Source organism: Dermacentor albipictus, chromosome 2 (genome assembly GCF_038994185.2).
Source record: "Dermacentor albipictus isolate Rhodes 1998 colony chromosome 2, USDA_Dalb.pri_finalv2, whole genome shotgun sequence".
NCBI lineage: Eukaryota > Metazoa > Arthropoda > Arachnida > Ixodida > Ixodidae > Dermacentor > Dermacentor albipictus.
In genome coordinates this window covers 164,711,705-164,734,831 of record NC_091822.1, presented here as the reverse complement: position 1 = coordinate 164,734,831, position 23,127 = coordinate 164,711,705, and the positions used below count along the sequence as shown (strand labels likewise).

At 46.3% G+C, this 23,127-nt stretch overlaps 1 protein-coding gene across 1 annotated transcript in view; it reads left to right on the top strand.

Moving 5' to 3' along the window:
- The window catches only part of LOC139056255 (sodium/glucose cotransporter 4-like), a 60,796-nt gene extending 38,764 nt beyond the window's left edge, over nt 1-22,032 (top strand). The window contains exons 6-14 of the mRNA XM_070534329.1: nt 75-180; nt 410-490; nt 3,120-3,343; nt 6,862-6,997; nt 8,570-8,677; nt 10,813-11,132; nt 12,314-12,535; nt 16,462-16,669; nt 17,705-22,032. Coding sequence (XP_070390430.1) covers nt 75-180; nt 410-490; nt 3,120-3,343; nt 6,862-6,997; nt 8,570-8,677; nt 10,813-11,132; nt 12,314-12,535; nt 16,462-16,669; nt 17,705-17,931 — 1,632 coding nt within the window. The 3' untranslated portion in view covers nt 17,932-22,032. The remainder of the gene's footprint in view (nt 1-74; nt 181-409; nt 491-3,119; nt 3,344-6,861; nt 6,998-8,569; nt 8,678-10,812; nt 11,133-12,313; nt 12,536-16,461; nt 16,670-17,704) is intronic.
- Nucleotides 22,033-23,127: the final 1,095 nt, after the last annotated feature.

Genomic DNA, 23,127 nt, shown 5'->3' with positions numbered 1-23,127 from the left:
CGAAGATGATTTTGGGAAGGAACGGAACCGTTCTACTCGAAGTGGAACCCCTGCTTATGTTTTTTTTTTTTCAGGCGGATCTCTTTGCCGGGGCCATATTCATCAAACAAGCTCTGGACTGGAACCTGTACATGTCCGTCTGTGTACTCCTGGCCATCGCCTGCATATTCACCGTCGCTGGTAAGCGCCACAATTGCGTCATTCTTTGTCCTTGTGCTTTCATTTCACGCCCTTCATTGACTCTGTTGTCGGGGGAGAGGCGCTTCAATGCGACTCAGGGGTGGCGCGTCGTATGTTCAGCTTTGCTACCTTGAGCCTCCAGCCACAAAATAAAAACAAAATGCCAGAGACGCCGGCCTCTTCTTTTTTCTGACATCCTTTTTTTTCTTCTTTTTTAAACATTTCGCAGGTGGTCTTAGCGCTGTGATTTGGACAGACTTTGTCCAGACGATCCTCATGGTTGTCGGAGCCTTTGCTCTCATGGTGCTGAGTAAGTACGACTTCCAAAGCGCATTTCTTCTTTTTTTTTTCTTTTGCTGCTTCGTTGCTTTGTCCGCATTTTTTTTCTCTCTCTTTGCTTGGAGACGAGGTCACATGGCGAAATAGCGTCGTGCTTGATTGAGCACGCGAACAATGCTGACACACGAGCAAGCAAACATTGTGAAATCGGCGCCTCGGCAATTTCTGTTCTCGGAAAAAAATCAAAGGTAGGAAAAAAAAGAAACGCGAGGGAAAGACATAATTCACGTAGACTCTGCGTAAATATTGGAAGAGTGAGTTATGAGCCACCTAGAATGCTGGCGGTCGCCATATGCGGGCGCATCAGAACGAACGTAGACGCAAGGGCGAAAAAAAAAGAAAACAAAGATGCAGAAAGGAAAGCGTTCGCACATGCGCAGTCATTCGAAGACGAAAACTGAAAAAAAAACAAGTACTAGTAGAAACAACAATGCTGAGCTTTTTTTCTTTTTTTCCATTCCGAGTTTTCCTCATCCCGTTTCTACGCACCCGTATCACTAGTTTGTCAATATCGCAGTAACTACAATGGTGCATGTGTCTTTCTGAGAATCGGTCATCCCCGAAAGATATTTGTGTCAACACTGTGATTGCGAATGCGCGGGCAGCTTGACGAGATCGCTTGGTTAGTTGCGATAGTGGAATGCATCATCAGAGTTTGCTTGGTTAAACCTTGAGACATATCCACTATGTTGGAGAGCTTGACGTAGATGAATGCGAGAAGTATATACTTCTCGATGAAAAAGCGATGAAATATGTTATAACTGACACCTGTTGCACATTGGCGATGCCAAACTGCATTATTTCTTGTTTTTTTTTTATTGCTGCGTTGATTAGTTGTAGGAGTGCAATGCAACTAACGAAAAAACAAACTTCCGAACTCCCGTTCGAATGCACGTGAAATGTATAAATACTCGCGTTATAGACGGGCTCCCAGACTGAATTGACTGAAATTCCTTTCAAATGAAAGGCGCTAGTGCAGCTGTGTAGCCGAAATTTGCGTGACGACTTGCGACCTCGCCTCCGAGACCTCCGGCGTGGAACAACCAAACCTCCTTTGGAACAACGCACTGGGGTTTCTTGGAAAAATTACTAGGCGGAACTCCGGTGTCCGCGGGGGCTTCCAATATTGACGTTTCGGCTAGATTGGGAATGATGGTTAGTACACGTATTTCCCGAAGCTTCGTCGTGAATAGTTTCGAACTAACTTTGCAGCTTTGGAAATGTATCGTTGCCGGCAAGACGTTGCGTTATACATGCAAGAATACGCGATGATCTTGCATGGGATCTTGCAAAGGATTGGTTTGAAATTTAGGCCAGATATATCCAGACGAAGCGTATTAAGTAACGCAAGAAAATCGTCTGATGTCACAAGCACGTAGATGAGACAAATCCATATTTATTTATTTATTTATTTATTTGTTTGTTTGTTTGTTTATTCCAAATCTCGAATGCCCCATTGAAGGGTTACTGCACGAGGGGTGGGGCTAACCCTAACCTAACTTAGCCAAACATAACGGGACCATCATTCCCAACGTGCAAGGACGTTCGCAGCACCGGGGTACCCATCAGCAATCTTCGTAAATCTATAGTAAGTCGAGCGTGGGTTGCACCACATTAACTTTGTGGGGCTACGAGTTGCGCCGGGAATCTTGGAGGCACGCGAGTCGCGCCAGTCTCGCCTATAGATGTATTGGAGCTCGACGTCTGACGGCTGAGATAAAAAGACGCTCCCAAACGCGACGGGCCGTCGCGGTCGTGAAATTAGTGACGGATTTCAGAATATGCAGGATCGGGAGTGAGTCAGAGCACCACCCGAGAAATGCGAGAAGAGGGAAATGATGATGCTGCGTCTCTGATGCTGTGTTTGCTGAATTCTGGGCACAGGGGGCCGTACAACTACTTTACTGCTATTCCTTTCTACCATACACTTTCGAAGAGTGGAACCAACTTCGTACACTGACCGCAGATGTTTTGTTTTGTTTTATTTTGCTTCGTTTTTGTGCAGCTTTTCCGGCGGCAAAACTGTACACTTTAATAAAGGCACTGAGGTTTTCCTCATGCAGAAGTTTCGATAGTGGCTTATTGCGAACTTGGCGTTCATGAACAAACTTTCAAGTATGCTGTAACTGTCTGAGCCTGTCTCTGCTTGTTTTCGATATCCTTACTTACATGCTTGTTGTTTACCCGTATATGCTGTGGGCATGTCTGTTCTTCTAGTATTTCATATTTCTGCTTTGTCTTTTGGGCCTTAATTTCAGTAATTCTGCTGTAATGTGTTTAGTGTATTGATCGTCAGTTTCCCAAGTTGTATTATTGTTTCAATGACCGACTACGTGACATTTTCTTGTTTCTTTCGTACTGACCACCCCCCCTCGGTTAAGTTCTTGCTTTGAGGCTGTAATGGATGAATAGATCAATCAATCAATTAATACTAAATAAGTGAATAAATGAAAAGAAGATCAATGAAAGTACAGAATAATGGATTTTGTGGGCAAGTGAAAGGTTGCCAGAGGACTCGCATACGCACATTGAATTAGAATATTAGAATCACATATTCTTTCAGGAACGGTAACACGATCTCCAATGTGTGCGCGGCGCAGGTTTCATCAGGGTGGGCGGCTACGAGAAGCTGATGCGAGACTTCGCCTTCGCCGAGCCCACCAACAGCAGCTTCGTGCAGTTCGACGCGGACAACAGGTCCTGCTCTAAGGTGCCCGACAACTACAACCACCTGCTGCGCACAGCCTCTGACCCGCAGCTACCGTGGACGGGAATGGTGTTCGGTCTGACCATCTCGGCCATCTGGTACTGGTGCTCGGACCAGGTGAGCTGCCAGGGACGAGCTCTCGAATCACATTTCGACGAAGGTTAAAAACAAAGTTGCGCAGGGGTTAGAGTCCAAGTTTAGCGATTGATTAGTATGTGCATTTCATATGTTAGCACCGGTAGAAGGGAAAACACAATCGTTGCACTCCTTCGCTCCCATCATGCTGGGCACGAACTTGGAGGTTGACAAAATAGCTTGAGAAGTTAAGGACCACGTAACGAGAGATGGAACAAGAGGGATGATAGGCGTGACGTTAATAGACGGGAAGACAGAGGTGTGGATTACAGAGGAAACAGAGGTAGCTGATATTCCAGGCGACTTTAATTAGACATGGAGTTCGGCAGGACATGTTGCGTAAGTGGTCTATTAACCGGTGGTCTATTAGAGTTACACAGCGGGCACAAAGGGAATGGTAGCGATATGCAGGGAATCAGGTGGTGGTACGAAAATAGTAAACTTGCAGACATACGATCCTGTCAGCTGGCGCACGGCAGGAGTAACCTGAGATCGCTGGGAGAGGCGTTGGCGCTGCAGTGGACATAAAAAGGCTGATGATGATTGTGTTACAACCTCGAATGCGTTAGGAGGTCCCAAAGCGAATACTACTGTCTTGGGCACCTCCTGTCAATAATGGGGAATGTTAGTATCGTACGTGTAGCAGGCAATGGAAGTACAAACATATGGAGGCAAGGAAAACTAAACCGAATGCAAAGAAGCGCAAAAAAATGAAGGTGCAGTAAGGTACTGACTAGCTATAGCACGGAAATAAAGCGGGAATCGGAACGGTGACGCAGATAAATTTCAAGTAGAATATAATAGGGTAATTTCTCACACTGCATAAAGGTATGATAAAATCATCACAAAATATCTGTGCCTAATTGTTTTTACCGTAACTGAAAAAAATTGGGATCTTCACACAACGAACGAAGCATTGAAAGCAATCGCAAAAGCATAGCGTTGCGCTGAACACCCTCGTAAAGAAAAAAAAAAAAGTAAAGGAAAACGGGCGATTACCAGCAGCAGACTGCCTTTTCATTTTATATATATATATATATATATATATATATATATATATATATATATATATATATATATATATATATATATATATATATATATATATATATATATGTGGCGCTTAATGGTAAGTATTTCTTTGATGCGTATGATAGTCATGACAATAAAAGGATTATGCCCGAAGCAGAACTCAATTCGGCAAATCTGCACTTCTTGTGAAATACTAAGAGTCAAAGAACATTGCAAATTAACTTGCATAGGAAACTAGGAAAGCTGCGGAGGTTATACAGAGTAATATTCTGGGGGCACTGCGTAACGAATGCCTTCATTCGCAATTCACAACTGCGGAAATAGCTGCCTTTTAATAAACATAATATATTTTTTAGACGCTTCGTAAACGGCGTTCGCGCCTTCTGGGGTGCTATCTCTGGGAGTTGTAAAGGTCCGCTATGTTGTGGACTTCACTATCTTGTGCAGCTCTCATTGGCCACGGGGGCTGCTACGACCTCTCAGTCTGAGTGGCATAAAAATGACTCCATTGCAGAATTTGGCAAGATTGCGGAGTTTCACGATGTCCAAAATACAACGCCCAGGCACAGCATATTCGGTGTTACTGGTGCATTCAATAAATTTCATCGACTCATGGTCTCTCACGGGCGCATTGTCAGAAGGCTACTCGCTTACTTTGACAATTATATTCGATGGTTTTTGCGTCATTCTTTAACGTTTAGGTGGTCTTGTTGGAAATTCACTAGTAAATTTCTACAAAATTCACGACACAGAGGTTAAAAAGGAAACACGATATCAAGCCGCTAGTGCCTTCTGTTTCTTTGCTCCTCCGTGTGTTATCAGTCATTTTCAGATATCAGTCATTTTCGCAACTGCCACGTGTTTATTTTCGTAGTTTGCTTTGAGTAATCGTGGGGTTATGTAACACTACTTCTACTCGTTATGAAAACAACATTTCTGTTCACATTGCAGGATGCACGACGGTCGCTGTCAAAGTTCTGTGTTCTTTTTCTTCAGTCCACGATATGTTTCCCGACAAAATGTTTTTCTTTATAGTCAGTCTAACTATATGATGACATGCGCTTGGGTAGCGTGAAAATTATTCCCGGATCTACTTGTTGGAGAGAAAACAACACTCGCGGAGCGATTCTTGAGAAAGAAAGAAAGGAAGGAAGAAAGAAATACTAAAACTACAAACCGTAAGCAGCGTTTATTTCCACAGAAGCCTGGCAGTCGAATCAACCAGTGCTGTTGCGCCATCTCGCAGCGCTCGAGAGAAGCACGTTGTGATAAGGAATGTAGAAAGAACAAAAGTTCCCAAGGCTTGCGCTTTCTTCGTTTGTGTCGCAAGATGGGGGGACTAGAGCGCTTTGCGCGTCGTTTTTCACGGGCGATGTGCATTTTTCGCGTGTTTTCGAGGCAATCTAAAAGCAGCTGAGTTGTTTGTGACACATGTAAATTGCGGAACACTATAAATAGACGCAATAGCCATCTGCTGAAGCGTTTTGTACGATGTCTCTTTCATATATATATATTCAGCGTGAAATGGCGGCTGGAGAGGTGGGCGGCAGTGAACAGACGACAAAAAAGAATCTATTCTTCGCCAGATTAAAGCTTGCGAAAAAGGAATTTTTCTAAGCAAAATGTGTGTGCAATGTGATGATACCTTGTGGAGTTCACTGACTTCAGTAACTACTACAAACGTAACAAGAAAGTGTGCTTTCTTTTTGTTTTGTAGTCTTCGCGTGACGATGAAACTGCATTAGGCGACCTTTGACGATTATGCTTATTAAGCACGTTAGTATTTGTGACAGTGGTTTCTTCTTGACCATTCAACACACCGCGGAAATCAGTAGATCACTTATTGGAACGCTCAGGAGAAAAAGACATCAGTCGCAATGATGCAGACCACAATACTTTCATTCTTCGACGACAATTGAAATGCGCTAAGAATTTACAGGGTTAATTAGCACTCTGTGATTTCAGTTCACCGATTTAGGTGTTTCAACAGGTAGATTTGTATAAATTTGAACTTACCTTTAAGTACAATGTGGACGTGACTTAATTACTTCATTTACTTCTTTCCTCCCCTCCTTCCTGTCTTCCATTTCTGTATTGCTGTCACTTCCCTTCAGAAGAGTAGGCAGGCGTTGTGCCCCTTCCGGTGGCAGTTGCCAGCCTTCTCCTCGCTTTCCCTTTCCTGTTAACTGTGTATGTGTGTTCAAAACAAATAATAATAATGATAATAATATAATACTTCTAACAGTGAGGCCACTGCAGTGAATAGAGGCTACTGAACTGTAGACAAACGCAAGGTTGTCACATGAGAGTGGATTATCATCAAGGTAAAAATTTGTTGAAGTGCTGTCCATTTTGGTCAAAAATTACTGAAGCGATTTCTGGAGGCGCTGTTAGCATATCGCGTGAATTGTCGACACGAGGACCCACCCACCTACAATTTCTAACGCGTGACACCTCGCTCTTTGCAGGTTATCGTCCAGAGGGCCCTTTCTGCGAAGAACATGGTTCACGCCAAGGCTGGTTGCATCCTTGCCGGCTACCTCAAACTTCTCCCCCTGTACCTCCTTGTCCTGCCCGGCATGGCCGCCCGTGTCCTGTACCCAGGTTAGTAGCCACTATACTCTCTTCAATGGGAAGTTAAACTTCAATTTAACGAAGTAGACGGGACCCGGAGATGATTTCGTTAAACCGAGAATATCGTTAAATATAACGCACTGGAACCATTTGAGCGAACGTTGCAGATCTTTATTCGAGAGAAATGAACATGATATGTTTGCCTGTGTACACACTTTGTCTACTGGGCCTTCATGGGAGTCGCGAAATTTCTGAACAAGTTAGTGGTGTCCGTCATATGGACGGAAAGCAGGTGCAGCTATATTTTACCCTTAGGCCCCCCTCCCCCTCCACGCCCCCCCCCCTCGCTAAAGAACGAAAACCGTCAAACCGGCCGAGACGTTGAGTTCGCTTTGTTGCTTCAATGTTTTCAACGCAATGGGCTACATCAACATGTGTTTGAGAAACGAAAACACTTCGTTAAACCAAAAATTTCGTAAAATAGAGGTTTAGGTAAAATGGAGTTTCTACGCGCGCTAGCGGTAGCAATAGTTGAAGGGGGAGGGGGATGTGCACTGGAATGAAACATATTAGTTTTGTTGAAGTCAGTGAGTTGTCCTAGTTTTTGAGCTGAAATCAGTAAAGTGCCAAAGAGTAAACCTTTGAATATTTATCGTAAACCATCTGTGGGCATTAATTAGAAGCACTGAAACAGTTTAGATTGATAAAGTATCCCCAAGGTACTCTACCTGCGCTGATTTCACGGTAACCGGTTGATTATCAAAGGAGAAGGGGGGTCAGTTTCACTTTTTTTTTATTTCGCATCGAAACTCCATGACCAGTACGTCACTGTGACGTCATGAATGGCAAAGTATTTTTGCGCACTTCAGCCATTATTGTTCAAGTAAAAGTTCATAACATATTCTAAGTTGAGTCTCTCGCTTTTTTAGAATACAAGGTAATTTATTTTTACCGATAAACGCCTAACTAGACCCGAAGAGACGCCGCCAAACTTCATAATGTGAAGTTTGGCCAAACTTCATAATGTGAAGGCTCCCTGGTGCGGGAATTTCAAGGCGGCGTCATCCCCGGTATTTTGCTCTTGTGTCTCTTTTGGCTTTGCCAAGGAGTCTTCTAGCGGTACGAGTGGCTGTTTAATATTATGGGCAGGTTAATTTACTAACAAAGCTCAAATTATTTTAATCCTGTAGTGTGCGTTTAATGTCCCGAGACAACAAACTTGCTGCCAGAAAGGCTACAGTTGGGTGCTCCATATTAATTTCGTTCAGCAGGTTGTTGTTTTTTTACGTGCAGCTAAAACAGGGAAGTGGGTCCCTGTTGTAAAGAACGGCATTTTATTTAAGATCTGTGCAACAAAAGATAATATCTTGAATGTAGCAATACGACAGTTCCGTTGGTTTTGCCGTTCTTCGTGAACGTTGACGTTTCGAGAACTGTTTGCACGGTCACGTCGTAAGACGTGCGAGAGAAAGCTGCAGTCTTAGTGCAGCAAGAATTGATAACTTGATGACGACGCGGTAATGTCGTCGTAAATCGCACGTAAAGAGAAACTGAAGATCGCCGCTTCACGCTTCTTTTTTTTTTCTTTCTCGTCGCGAACAGACCTCGTCGGCTGCTCGAACCCTGATCGTTGCCGTGAAATCTGTGGCAGCGAAAATGGCTGCACCAATATCGCCTACCCGCTGCTCGTCGTCAAGCTCATGCCCGTCGGTAAGTGAACGTCAAATAGAAGCACGTGAAGCGAGAAGGAACCAATCGCTTCGCACGCAGTCTGTTCTTTTCAAAAACTGTGCAGACGCATAGGAAGCGGATAATGAACTCTGGCCTCCTCACTCTCCTTACCCCTATCTATATCCTAACATGATCGTTCTCTTCAATGAGCCTTCATACTTTCCGGCATTCACCTGTAGTGTAAATAGGCAGGCGTTTCTCGCTATTCATTTGTTTGGCGCCTCGAGTCCGTGTGCGCTGTTGGATCCATGTGTTTAACTTCTATCTCTTTGGCGGTTTTTCGGTAATGCACTGCAACATTTGCTTGTTTTCTTTTTGTTTTGTTTTTGGATCCTGACGAAATGACCCACCACACGAAAAAAAGTGGAATCGTCGGTGCTTTTCTCACGGGAATAAGGTTTTTCTGCGAATGTTAGCAAAGTACAGCAACCGCAGCAGCATTATCAGAATCTTTGTTAATAAAGACATGCCAAGTGTTGCAGTTGCGTTCAGTCTTGCGACATCTCATTGTAAGCTGGTCGCGTTAACCATGCTGTCTCGCTCTCTCGTTCCTCATGCTTTTACTTCCTTCTATCTTTCTCTCAGCTACTTTCTGAAGAGTAAGCAGGCGTTGTGCCCCTTCCGGTGGCAGTTACCAGCCTGCTTCTCGCTTTCTCTTTCCTGTGATATGTGTATATGTTTTCAAAGCAAATACTAATATTAATAATTCGTTTGTTTTTTCTTGTGCGCTCCATTTGCTTGCACTAAACTGAAGTTAATATTTCCTAGATACGGCCATTTTTTGTCGCTTGTTCCACTGACTCCCATTACCACACGCGGATTTCGAAGTTTCACGTGTATTCTTTCTTGTCACTGCGAAATTGCATACATCTTTACGAAGAACATTATACACAGCAGTTGCCGTCTCTGCTTAGGCCTGTTATCTTTTCCAATTCGCTATTATAGGTGCAATTTCAACCGATCAAATTGTAACAATGCGCATAACTAAGGGTTTATCCAGCTTGGTGGCGTGGAAATCTTTAAAGTACCAGTTGTAGTAAGAGCCGCCAAATGTTCTTAGTTGCCCTACAAATGGCATTTCACATCTAACAACACTGCGCCTTGAACTCTTCACTAGCCTTGAATATGGTCGCGTTCTTTACTAAGCTGTTCATTTAGGTTGTTAAACGATAGCGCAGTTTCCCCGATTAAAGTTGTTTTCTTGAATAGTGTAACAGACTTCTTGGTGTAGCTATAATTCTTGTCTGTTATTTTAGGCTGCTGTCTTATTATAAAGAAATGACGCACCTCTTTGTTAATGTTTTCATCCTTTAGCTAAGCCCGTAAAAGAATGTCTCACTTTGGACCAGCCACTAGCTTCTCAAGCCATCGGTGCAAACAGCGCATGTGTGTACTTGCAGCTCTTTCAAGAAAGCGAAGCCACACACAGAAAAAAAGAAGGAAGGAAGGAAAAAGTGGAAAAGGAAAGGCAGGGAGGTTAACCAGTTTAACTTAACCGGTTTGCTAGCCTACACATGGGAGCGGGATGGGGGGATGAAAGATAGGGAAAGAAGAAAAAAAAAACTGGCTGTGGCTTAGCTAAGGTTAAGCCCAGGATGCGAAGCATACTAGCCTCTATTTTAACGCGACAGTGTTAAGGAGCTCGTGTCGCAGAAAAGCTGGTGTCGTCGGCGTCGGCTCAAGCGTGCGGCGCTTGCTCAGGCGCACATTTCGTTGTCGCGCCGAACGCTGCGTTGCTCGACGCTCACCGCGTCCGATGCGGGGCGCGTAGTCGCTGCGCCGTAGCAAAGCCACCTAGAAACAGGCTCTGTAGCACGCTGCAACCTTCGCTTCTCATTCCAACGAGCCGCTCTGTCTCCAGTAGGCATCTCACCTCGTGAGTGTCTAGCAGAGGCAAGCGCAGCTGCTTATATACCGCCGCGACGCCGCGAGCGACGGCGCGAGTTGGAGCCCCGTTTCTCCTCTGTCGTGACGTCACGGTGTCACATGGTATTGAAGGCGACACCGCCGCGCCTGAGGAGCTGAGTTGAGCTCTAGTAATATGCTTCGCATAAAAAGCGCTCTGCGAACGGTGTGTTTCAATCCCCCGCACTTATGTTCCTCGGCATTTGCAGGTGCTCGCGGCATGATGCTGTCCGTGATGCTGGCCGCCCTCATGTCGTCGCTGACGTCCATATTCAACAGCTCGTCCACCATCTTCACCATCGACATCTGGAAGAAGTTCCGCAAGCACGCCTCCGACGTGGAGCTCCTCATCGTGGGCCGCTCCTTCGTCGTCGTGCTCGTGGGGCTGAGCATCGTCTGGATCCCCATCATCGAGCACTTCCCGAGCAGCCAGCTCTTCCACTACATCCAGAGCGTCACCAGCTACCTGGCCCCGCCCGTGTGCGCCGTCTACGTGATGGCCATCTCCTGGAAGCGAGTCAACGAACCCGTGAGTCCATCCTCTGCGTGCCTCTATGCTCTTCCCTTCGAATGCAATCATTTTTTTCTCCCCCGACGTGATTGCTCACGTGTCTAGACATGTTATATTCTGCACGAGCATCGACAGTCGCACTACGCCTGTATAGCATTGTCCATAACACGTTCCATAAATCGATGTGCATACGCTTTGTTTCTTGCTTCTGCGCCAATTCTGCGCCGCTTTGTTCCTTGCTTCAGCGCCAATAATTGGCGCCAATTCTGCCCCAATAATCTGGTTTACGGATTACTGACTGGACCGAATCAAACATTTTGTCCGTGCTTCAACATTTTTTAAACATACCAGTTTCAGAAATATTCGCAAAACATCACAGGCTATAAATAAAGATATATACTTCCTAGAGTCACTAGAATTTAGCTCTCACTGTCTCAAATATGCAATAAATTTTATCCAAATTGGTCGGGTGGTTGTCTCGTACAAGTTTTGCTGCATTTTCGATTGCAAAATTTGTATAGGAATTATGTTGCGTTTCTATTCAGTTTTTGTTTACTCTTAGTAGTCTTTCAGTTGAAGTGCAATTGAACTTCGTGTATAACTTTTGCAAGGGTTACTTGAATAAATAACTTCGGTAATATGGCTGTTTGGGCCTGGTGGTACGCCATATTGCTGAACTGCAGCGCAAATATACACAAGGACAGACGACAGACGAGAAGCGCTCGTCTGTCATCCCACCTCTTCTGTCCCTGCGTAGGATGCGTGGTTCAAGTTCACCAATTTGAATAAGGAAATCGCAGTTGGCTCCGAGCTAAATATTACTCTTAAATGTTCGAAACCGGGTTTTCTATGCTCGCCTATATTTTCATTCCTTTACGCCGGTTGTCAGATGGTGACGGTTGCCACGTCGCCGTGGTCATCAGGCCACTGGGGTTCGAACTCACGGGAGCCTCGAGAGAGAGAGAGAGAGAGAGAGAGAGAGAGAGAGAGAGAGAGAGAGAGAGAGAGAGTAGAATTCAGGAAGGCAGGGATGTTAACCAGTCAATAGTCTGGTTGGCTACCCTACGCTGGGGCAAGGGAGAAGGGGAAGAGAAAGAAGGGAGAGAGAAGGTGTAGATACATGTACGGACAGCACTCCAGTTAAAGTCGCTCGAGCAAACCAGAAGTTCTGACGGGAGCCTCGAATTCCTCTGTCGCAGGGCGCCTTCTGGGGACTGATGATCGGCTTGGCTGTCGGCATTGCTCGCTTTGCCTGGGAGTTCTCGTACGCGGTGCCCACCTGCGGCAGCGGGGAAGTCGACCCCAGGCCCGCAATCATCTCGCAAGTGCACTACTTGCACTTCGGATCGATACTGTTCGTCATTTCGCTCGTCTCCACGGCCGTCATCAGCCTGCTCACGCCGCCCATCGACGAGAGACATGTGAGTACACTAAACGTTACAGTTTGTCTCATGCGTTCTGACCACGGTAGCTTAGGGCAAAGCGGTGGACACACACACGTGCACCTACGCACACACACGCACTCACTCACACGCACACACAAAAACAAAACAAAACAAAGAAGACAAGGGCGGGTGCTACTGTGAAGTTTATTCCCAGGTCACTCAAATGTACATATACTAAATTATCGCATCGCTGTGATACAATCATGGCATAAAAGTCGTTCACGCTGGTCAAAGAGCGGCTTGCGTAAATTGGAACTCGGATGATCGAATGCAGGATTATGACATATTCTATGATGCGGGTTGAGGCATTCTTCTTGTTTAAAAAGAAAAAGCAAAGGCTCCAAGGCCAGTCGATACGTATACAGCTCTTGCTCCTGACTAGAGATCTTTGTCTCCCGAAGTCGTGCTTCACAATCGTGTGCTGTAAAGTGCGCGTCCAAATGTGCGTACTTGTCCCCTGTCTTCCTTTGCTTTTCGGGCGTGCTCCCTACAAGGAAGGCAGGCAACACTGCGGAAGCCACGCATGTAGTCCGGTCATAGAAGTCTCACTCCGCGCGGCTCACAGCACAGCTTTTTTTTTTTTTATCTTCGACTCCTTCTTACGGAATAAACACTTCATATATTGCAACTACACAGCTTGTGGACGCAAGGATTACGTAAAAGTTGTGTAACATTTGTGCACCGTCGTGCTTTTAGCAACCGACACACTTGCTTTTCTGGCCGTTAGCGCAAGCGGAAGTGTGCTGTGCCCGCTGGTCCCAGAAACGTGTCACTTCCGCTTGTTCCGTGCCAGAGAAGTTTAAATGTGCGACGCCTTCTATGTAACAAACATGTCTTATTTGGAGAAAAAATGGTGTCGAACTCAACGTTACGTCGAAATACATGACAGCTACCCATATATGTTTGTTTCGTATGCGACGCACCATTTTCGAACGCGAATGCGAGCAGTACGAGAAGTCTTTCTTGCCCTTGTTGTGTTGCCTGCTATGCATGGCTTGCAGCACAGAAACGGTACTTACGAGTCCACATTTCGATTTGAGCATCGCGCAGAAGACGAGGAGACAAAATGAAGAGGACCCGCCGTGGTTGCTCAGTGGCTATGGTGTTGGGCTGCTGAGCACGACGTCGCGGGATCGAATCCCGGCCACGGCGGCCGCATTTCGGCGGGGGCGAAATGCGAAAACGCCCGTGTACTTATATTTAGGTGCACGTTAAAGAACTCCAGGTAGTCGAAATTTCCGGAGTCCTCCACTACGGCGTGCCTCATAATCAGAAAGTGGTTTTGGTACGTGAGACCCCATAATTTAATTAAAATGAAGAGGACGGCGCACCGTTGCACTCGCAACGAAAGTTGATTTGAAGTTTTAAACACAAACCGGATTCCGTGCGCTTACCGCAACCAAGCTTACGTATAGGGGAAGCCGGCGAGTTTGATTGTAGACCTAAGCAGCATTGCTGTGATGTTGGGAAAATAAATTGATCGACAACATGCTATCGGCTGATCACGCTGACACTTCCTTTGGCCATACTACTGACCGGACAACACACGCGTCACCGATACTGAGCGCTACCGGATAGCACGTCTTCATCTATAATCATTCCACATTCAAACGACGGCGCATGCGCTCGATCGCAGTGACTGCATACTTCCAACAGCTTTCAGGCGCTGTTTGCGCCGCCTATTTTAGATTTATATTGCATGCAAGCTTAACTTGTTGCCATTGCGAACAACGCTCCCGTTGTAAGCAACGTTTGCAAGACACAAAACGTCAACGTTCGCAAGACAAACGTCAACGTTCTCAAGACAAAAAACGGCTACGTTTGCAAGACAGAACGGCAACGTTAGCAATAAAAAAAAAAAACGGAAACGTTCACAAAAAAAATAAAACGACGTTTCGGCTCCCCTACGAGGTGTCGTTTTTTTTCTTCTTTTAAGCTTTTACTTCTGTAGTGTGTGTTCGTTTTACTGCGCCAAGTTTAGCGAACATATTTGCCGCTAGCGCTTCTTTCTTTTGTTTGGTTTTGCTTTGTGCCAGTGAACCGTTTGTTACCGGCCTATCACTGCTATCGAGTTATCGTTCGGCGTAGGAAGCGTCTTCTGTATAAGGAAATTTTTGAACGTTGTCGCCGATTATGTCTTGTCAAATCACGTTGAACGTGCGACGCGAGTATTGTTGCACATTCTCTAATGCACGCGAGCAACAGTGGTCACTCTGGAATTTACTGCGATAAACGTATAAATAAAGGATCGACGTGACCCGACAGCTCAGATTCGACGACCGAGGACTGTGCTCCTCGCTATATATCGTTAGAAGTTGAGTGTCGCTTGTTTTTCTGGGCACAAGTTCGCCGAACAGAGAGTTAGATTCTAACTCAGACTTTCCACAGTGCCCCGTTCGCTACACCGTCAACTACAACGTGATAATATGCTACACACATTGCTACGCATGACAGAAAATGTACTATAGATATCACGCGAACATCTGGACATGAAGCAAACAGTAATCACGCTACATTCTCCGGATACCACTATTCCTCTAGTAGGTAGACGCTGCTTTAGGGGCCGCAGAGTTATTTGTTTATTTATTTGTAAGATACCTTACAAGGCCCCTACATGGGGATTGAGTAAGGGGGGCATACAATCAAGTACATACAATCTAGTAACAGCAATAATGAAAGAAAACAGCAGCCATGTGCACAGCCTAAAAGTCAGAGAAACATATTAGCTACATAAAGCTGCATATGAGTACCATTATCAATAATGACACATTGTTATGATGTTACTGTGTTACCAGTGACCAGGCCAACCACTGATTTGAGCCCCTCTATGCACATAACGGGCAATGGAATAAAAAAGGACCCCGTCACTGCAGCCACTTCACTGTTGTGATGGGCCCCGCCAGCGTAGCGAGCATAGAAGAAGGAACAAGAAAGGAGGGAGCAGACCGCAACGTGATCGGAGACAAACCCGGTGGTCGAACACGTGATCGCACGTCAAAGTGCGCGTTTGGTTTTAGTGTTCCCGCTCCGCAGGCAGAGCCACGGCAGGGTAGCTGAACAAGCGGGCACGAAATAAAAACTACTGGCATAGCTACTGGGAACCAAACCTCTCGGCGAATCTCGATCTTTGCTCCGCGATCTCGATGCAAGAAGTCACGTGCTGGGCCACCATTGTGGCTTCACTGAGCGTTCGCTTGCCAAGGCCCGCTGCATGACGTAATGCTCACTCTTATATTTTTCCTTCCTCCACGGTAGTGAGCGTCTACCCTATAGTGCCTAGCTATCATAAGCCATCGCAGCAGAGGGCGACGAGGGCACTGTTGCGGTTTTTGAGGGCGACAGAACTGGACAGGCGGCTGTAGCCTGAACAGATGTTGATAGTGCAGCAAGTGTCACTGTGCTGTGCGATGACAGTGTTCGGTGACAGTGACCGATTGTGATTGTGTGTCTATGCTCCTTCCTTTCCTTATCTCTACTTTGTTACCACTTTACCTCCCCCTCCCCTCTCTCCCCAGCGTAGGGTAGCCAACCGGATTTTTTTCCCTGTTTAACCTCCCTGCCTTTCCCCTTTCCTCTCTCTCTCTCTCTCTCTCTCTGTAGGAGTGTCGGTGGGGTTACTAAAAAATGCTGTCGCATTTGGTATAGCATTTAGGATCTGTCTTATTACAGTGATAATGGGCTGGCTTTGGAGGCGCATCATTTTGATAGGTGGCCCGCTATACGAAGGTGAAGTATTTCGACAACATGCCTAGTACATTAGGTTGTGCCGAGGACAGAAGCCCAGCCGTTCTCACAGTGCGTGGGGGTAGTAGGCAAGGAAATGCGCTGGAACGTAAACATCATAAAGCACAACTTTGATGTCTTTCCTGTTGTAAGTTGCTCGTATTCTGTCGTCCGTGCAGCTCTATCGGTTGACCTACTCGACGAGGTTCAGCACCGAGGTGAGGGAAGAACTGGACAGGCCACAGAAGAAGGTGCCGCCCACGGTCACCGGCGGTGCTGACAACCTGGCCTACAACAAGAGCGCGGACAATCTGGCGTCCAACGACGTGCCCATGACTATTCTGGGCCACACGTCGCCGCACGAAGTGATGCAAGCCCCACGGAAAGGTACCGTGTTTCTCGATAGACGTTCGTAGATATAGCGAAGTTTTGCACGCAGCAGATAGGCAAATGGTCAGTTAAAGCTGCATCTTGCGGACACCGACATTTAGGTCCTTTCGAGCTTTGCATTTCATATTTCTTTAACGTCTCCTTTCGGGAGATTTTCCAATTCACACCAGTCTTATCCTCTGGGAGTTCGTCTCTTCGCGCCAGTGTGCGCGACAACGATTAGCTACATGAAAAACTAAAAGATGTATTGCAATCAAACTTTGCAGGAACCAAGTAGACTTTGTACAGACACCGATGGATGTCTTAAGAGTTAGCTAGATTTATCGGGAAAGCTGTACATTACTAGGTTGTATTTAAGTTGCGCAGTCGAACGGTTCCGCATATAGCACACGTATGTGCGCGATATTATAATCGATGATCCGCTGCAGTAGCTCAGTGGCAGGTTCCGGGTTCGGTTCCTGTACGGAACTGGCGAGCCACGTGACTCACCCCGAAATGATTCTCGAGTACCAATGTGGGCTATGCGCAGGCACGGCTGACGCTGCACTATATGAGTGGCTTCTAGGAAGTTGCACATATCTGTCAAGGTTTAACGAAGGTTCAATCTCAATGGAGGGCTCGGCTGAGTTCTTGCGTGAGTCTAGTCGGTGACTTCCCCCAGGTCCCCTGTCCTGAGCTCGAGCGTTATTTATTAATTCTTACCAACGTGGCCAAATCTCCCTGCTTGCTACACTTGTACACTTGCGTAAAGTTCACTGCTAAGGCACTGTGGGAACCACATTGCTTAAGCGACGCGTGCATCGCAAGACAGGCAGAAACGGCGCGCATTTGTTTAGTTTCAACGCTGAGTCCAGATAAGCCAATCTATCTAGATAAGAATCAATCAATCAATCAATCAATGAATCAGTGAATCAATCAATCAGTCGTTTATTTTTGCAATTTCGCACACGTCAAAATAGCGACCAGACCAACTATAGCGTGGAGGTCTGTTCACCGTTAAGCGTTTCATTCTTGGTTCTTCCGCTTTCGCAGAACTGCGTGGGTTCAAGAAGGCGCTGTTCTGCCTCTGCGGCGTCACGTCCACGCACGAGGAAGAACAGGCGATGGCGGCCAACCAGCCGCCGCCCGTGAGTCCCGAGCAGGAGGCAGAGGATGCGGTCAAGGCCCTGGACGAGCACCGCGTGTGGGGCCCCGTCTGTACGATCAACGCCGTCGTAATCATCTCCGTGTGCGCGTTCATCTGGGGCTTCTACGCCTGAGCAGCAACACTTCAGTGGCCAACTACCGAGCGAGGAATTCACCGTGCGACGCCGCTCTCAATCCACTCGACGCGAACTTGTGTTTCGGGACGCCATCGTTAAGACAGTGGAAGTGACTACGATTCCGACTGTGCCTCATTGTTTCTATACTCCCTTCCATACATAGCTGTCAACGCTGTGGAGGCTAGAGAGACTTCTTGCAGTGGCTGCGCTCGCACTTGGACATAGTTCGACGTCTTTTCGACCTTAATTGTGCGCAATTGTGCGCTACTGTTTTTCTTTTTTATATAGGCTGAGTGTTTAATGAAACAAGTCTTAATTCTTAGAATCGAACACAATGCGGTATACGGCTGCTAATTCGTTGTTTTAGATCATTCTTTTTATTTTTGTTGTTCTTTTCGGGTTTTAATTTTCATTTGCAACCCGTCGCGAGGAGCCCTACGTGCATGCTCGCGCGAGCGAACGCTGTTGGTGTGCAGCAAAGCATGGACGGAACGTGCGAAGGTTTACCTTTTCTTGACCGAACTTCTTGGGTAGGTTCCACAGCGTTGATTGATACGTATGGAACGGGGCATAGAGCCGTCGGCAGTGCTAGAGCACTGGACTGGAAAGCTTTAATGTGGTCCTGCAGGACGCGTTTAGCGCGTAGCGGGCGTCTCCCACGTGTGGAAGGACAGGGTATACCTGGCGGCCGCTTCGCAGGCCTACTGGACGGCCCGTTGCTGGTCGACGAATAGTGAGCTTCTGAGGGACTTCTCCCACTTGTCCGAAGCGGAGTCGGGAAGAGCGTCCCTAGCCTCCCAGAGCATGTGTGCGAGCATCACCGTGTCTTCGCACGAGGGGGAACGTATCGCTGGGGTACGCGTTGGGACAGCAGCGCCACATCAATTTGGGACAGCGCCTCACCTGACGATCGCCTCGATGGCGTGACATTTGTTCCACGCACCATAGGGCGTTGTCCGATCATTAGTGTTTCAGCGTAGAGGAGACTTACTATAGCCCCACATGCGAAATACCGGAACTCTTCTACGGGAACAGCAGTGCTGGTGGCGGCGACATCTTGCGAGGCTCGGTTTAACCACACGCACTCGGCTTAACCCTGATTGCACTGGAAATGACTATTCGGCCTGCCGGATTTTGCAAACGTGTCGGTAGTGACCTAATCGTTACGAAGCTATTTAAGTATATTCTGTATCGAGATGCTGCGCAACACTATGACGTTTCCAACACGACGAGCTTGATCATTGCGTCACGAGACGTAACCAGCCGTGCTATTCGTGAACGCTTCTGTTATTCCGATGAACGTGTGCAATAGTACGTCTCCGCTACGCAAAAGAAAAAAAAAGGCTGTTTCTTAACTGGTAGCTACCGGTACTCGCCCGGGTGACGGAAACTCGCAATGTTACCTCCCTGCGTCAGAAGGCGTGACACTATGCGGAACGCGTCAACTCATACTTGTGGAGTCTGTGATAGCAAGCCGCATACGTTGCAGAGAGACTGCTGATCCGTGGTTCAGCGTCTGTGTCTGTGTGTGTGTGTTTGTGTATTGCCTGTGCGGCAACGCTGTACCTTTTCTTTTGTATAGCTTCTCTTTTACAACGTAGGACACTTGCCAGTTTTAGAGTTGAAAGCATGGGCCAGATGTGTCCGTGGCTTTCTATATACTCGCCCCACGAACGCTATGGTTCACCCCTTCGAGTTCAGTGCATGCACTGAACATCCCGACGCTGTCAGAATGACACAAAAGTTTCTGCACACAAAGTGGGGTCACGTTGCCACAGGAACCTCGGGTGAGATTGACTCACGACATCGATAACTTGGACTATATTGCGCATCATCAAATAGCGAACAAAAGAAAGAAAAACAAACAGAGCCAACATCAAGAACAAAGCAAAGATGGCAAACGCGAGCGCTGCTTTTACTTGGCCCGTACTCATTCAAGTGAAGTCAACTCTGTTTATTCGCTTTCCCTACGTCACTCTTGTTTACGGTGCGCGTTTGGGCTCTGTATCACTGTGGTTGAGTTAACAGTTCGAGGTTTCTCAGCTGCATTCAGTAGTTGCGGGAACGGGCGGCTGTCCACCGCGGTGCTCAAATGTTCCTGAAATCAACAGCGGGGATTTTGTGAACCAAAGAACAGCGGCAGCGTTTTCATTTTTTTTATGCGTACACAGTGCACGGTGTATAGGGGAAAACTACAGGTGGGAAGGTATACGGGCCTCAGTTAGGTCTGGTTGCCTTATTTTACTGCAATCAACTCTATATGTTGCCCGAGGAGCAATGTTCCTTTAATAAGTGACTTAGATAAATGCAACTAGAAGCGCCCACCGTCTTTCACCACCGCAGTACACTCGTCCTTTTTATCTGCATGCACAGTTCATGCGAACCCAGCATGAACTTGGCGGTAAAGTCTGAAGTTGAGACAACAAAAGACGATGTCAACACTGAGCTGTACACTACTGGTGACATTGCTTGCGTAGTGTACATATATTCTAGTGAGTGGCTGTCCTCTCTTGCCATGCTCTGAGGTCAAGTCTAGACAATCAACAGGTCCGGTTTCTTCCAACGTAATTACACAATCACTGTTAAAGATGCCGGTATCTTCAAATATCAGCGAGTCTTTCACTTTGCTTTGCCGTCTAGAAATAAAAAGAAAAGAGAAAGGCCAGCAATGTCCGCGTTGGCTGAACTGCGTTGCTCCATGACTGCATAGCCATGGAATACTGCAGGAACTGGGTTTCAATCGAGTTATCGTAGGTACGGGTGGTGAAGTTCATTGTTTTGTGATCGGGCCACTCAGGCTTGAATGCAAATGTTTGTTTGTGTGTATGTGTGTGTGTGTGTGTTTGCATATTGGGCGTGCCACATGCGAGCTTTAAAGACAATTCATTTCATACACTTGGCACCTTGATGGGGTTCAACTTTGTAAATATGTTTCTAGCAAGGGTGTTTCAGCATGTGCTAAGTGTACACTTTTGAACTCCGCATATGCGAGAAGAGCGGACGAAGTTTATTTCACATGAAGCTATGCCTGTCAATTTTAGAGATGCTAGATAACTCACTTCCAAAAGGAGTGCGACGTATCGTTGCTGCGTTTACTGCATGCTATTACCAATATTTATTCAGTACTGAACGAAGGCAAACAACACTGAACTGTTTTAATTGCTTTAACGTTTTCATCTCAGATGCATTAGTTGTGTTGTAGAATTTCATTGTGTGCCCTGCTGATTCCTTTAGCAAAATTTAAGAGTTGGTCTTTATTGATTACATCTAGGAAACGATTTACATGTGTCTAGGATGCCAAGCAGCTAGGCGATGAAAAAAGTACTCTTCTAGGTTATACGTCAACAAAAAGCATGCTAGTCTTTTCTGTGGTAAATTGTCTGATGCGTTATCCTTATGTTTCGACGGACGTCACGTCAGACTACGTGGATAGAAAACTATTGCCCCCAGAAACTTTTCTTTAAACGTAACGCCAAACCAATTTGTCTTTGTACGGGGTGTATTACCGGTCTATGCGGGCAACATGCTTTAGCATCTTTTTAATATTGACTGTAGCGTTCTGCCAACTCTGCCTAGCCTGGAGAAAAAGTACACGGTGCGTATGACTTAAAGCCACGTTTTTTTATGGTTTGGAAACGTGGTTGCGGTACTTAACGGCATGTAGCAATCGTTACTTCCGGGGTGCCAGTAAGTAATTTGCTCGCTGGCACAGCAATGGTCCACAAACCATAATTTTTAAAAGAGAGTGCTTATTGCTTAGATCGTTGGACTGGAGATTATTGTGTGCCGCTTGTAAGGGCCATGGAGTCACATAAACGTGATGAGCTGGTATTTAGTGATTTTGTTCTCTTTCCATGTTCATTTGTCGAGAGCAGTAGTAGGAAAATGTGTGTTGTTTGTGAAGTGATACACGCTCGTTTTAATGTGTGTGCAATCGCTGTACTTTGTTGATCAGTGATTTATGCGATTTTTATCATACAACTCAAGACGCCGTGCATCTGTTTTAAGCTGCGCGTTTGGATCAAGCCACTGGGTTTTTTTTTACATGTTTGTCGTGCGTTTGTACAAAATAAACAGAATAAAAGCAATTGCGCATTACTTGTACTTCGTATGCTTTGTAATTTCTAATGAAAGTCAAATGACGCTACTATCTCGTGATATGCGACTAATGCAAGAAAAAAAAAAGAACTCGTTTAAGGTGATACAATAAAGAGCAGCGCATGCAGAAAGGTACTTGCGCAGCTCTGCGCAAATACTAACGTTATAGAATTCTGCAGTGCGCGATATATGAAAGTTCTTATCGGTATCTTACCTTACTTACCACCCCAACAAGGAGACTAATGTGAAGGGCGCCGTGTGTGTGGGGGCGGGGCATGAGACGCGTAGGTGCCCTAGCAAACTGATCGCTGCCAAACACGTGAACACGATTCACCAGTCTCGGTCGCGAGAGCGGTCGGCAAAGAACGCTAAAGAGACACCGGTGCGCTGGTTCGAGTCGACGGAGGAGGAGGACCTCTGACGAAGCCGATCGAGATCCAGATCACCACACGGAAGCAGAGCGAACAGCAATACACGATCGAGGGGCTCCTTCAGCTGCAGGGCTTCGCAGAGGTCGAAGTCACCGCTGCCTAAAAAAACAGCGGGTGAGCTGGGCGAGGCTTGTTTCTCCCGCTGCTCCAAAACAGAATACCGGTGAAAATGGTAAACGCGTTAAGGAAAGGGAAAAGGAAAACGTGCGACTGAGAGAAGAGCCCTTGGAACAAGAACGCAAACAAAAATCACTGGAAAAAAATTGTCACAGTTAGACGCGCGTCTCAATAACAAAATGCAACAGCTGCGCCCGCTGCGTCGGTCGAAAGAAACAGCCAAAACGAAGGCGGTGGCAGATATAACCTCGGACTCTGCGCTGTATCCGACAACACCAGTCTCAAGTAACGCGCACACAACTCTAGCGCAAATCCAAACAGTGATCACGGAAAAAACATCAAGATATTTATGCAAGAATTGATTATGACAGTCAATCAAAGCTTACGGAACTTCCACAACTATATGCAAGAACGACTTAGAAAAACATAAGGGATTGGTGGCGGAACAACTCAAGGCAGTCATGAAGGCCCTTCCGACCAGAAAACGCGAAAATTTGATTAGGAGCGGGTACGGAAAAAGCTAAAATAAGCCACCGCGTTGCACAAT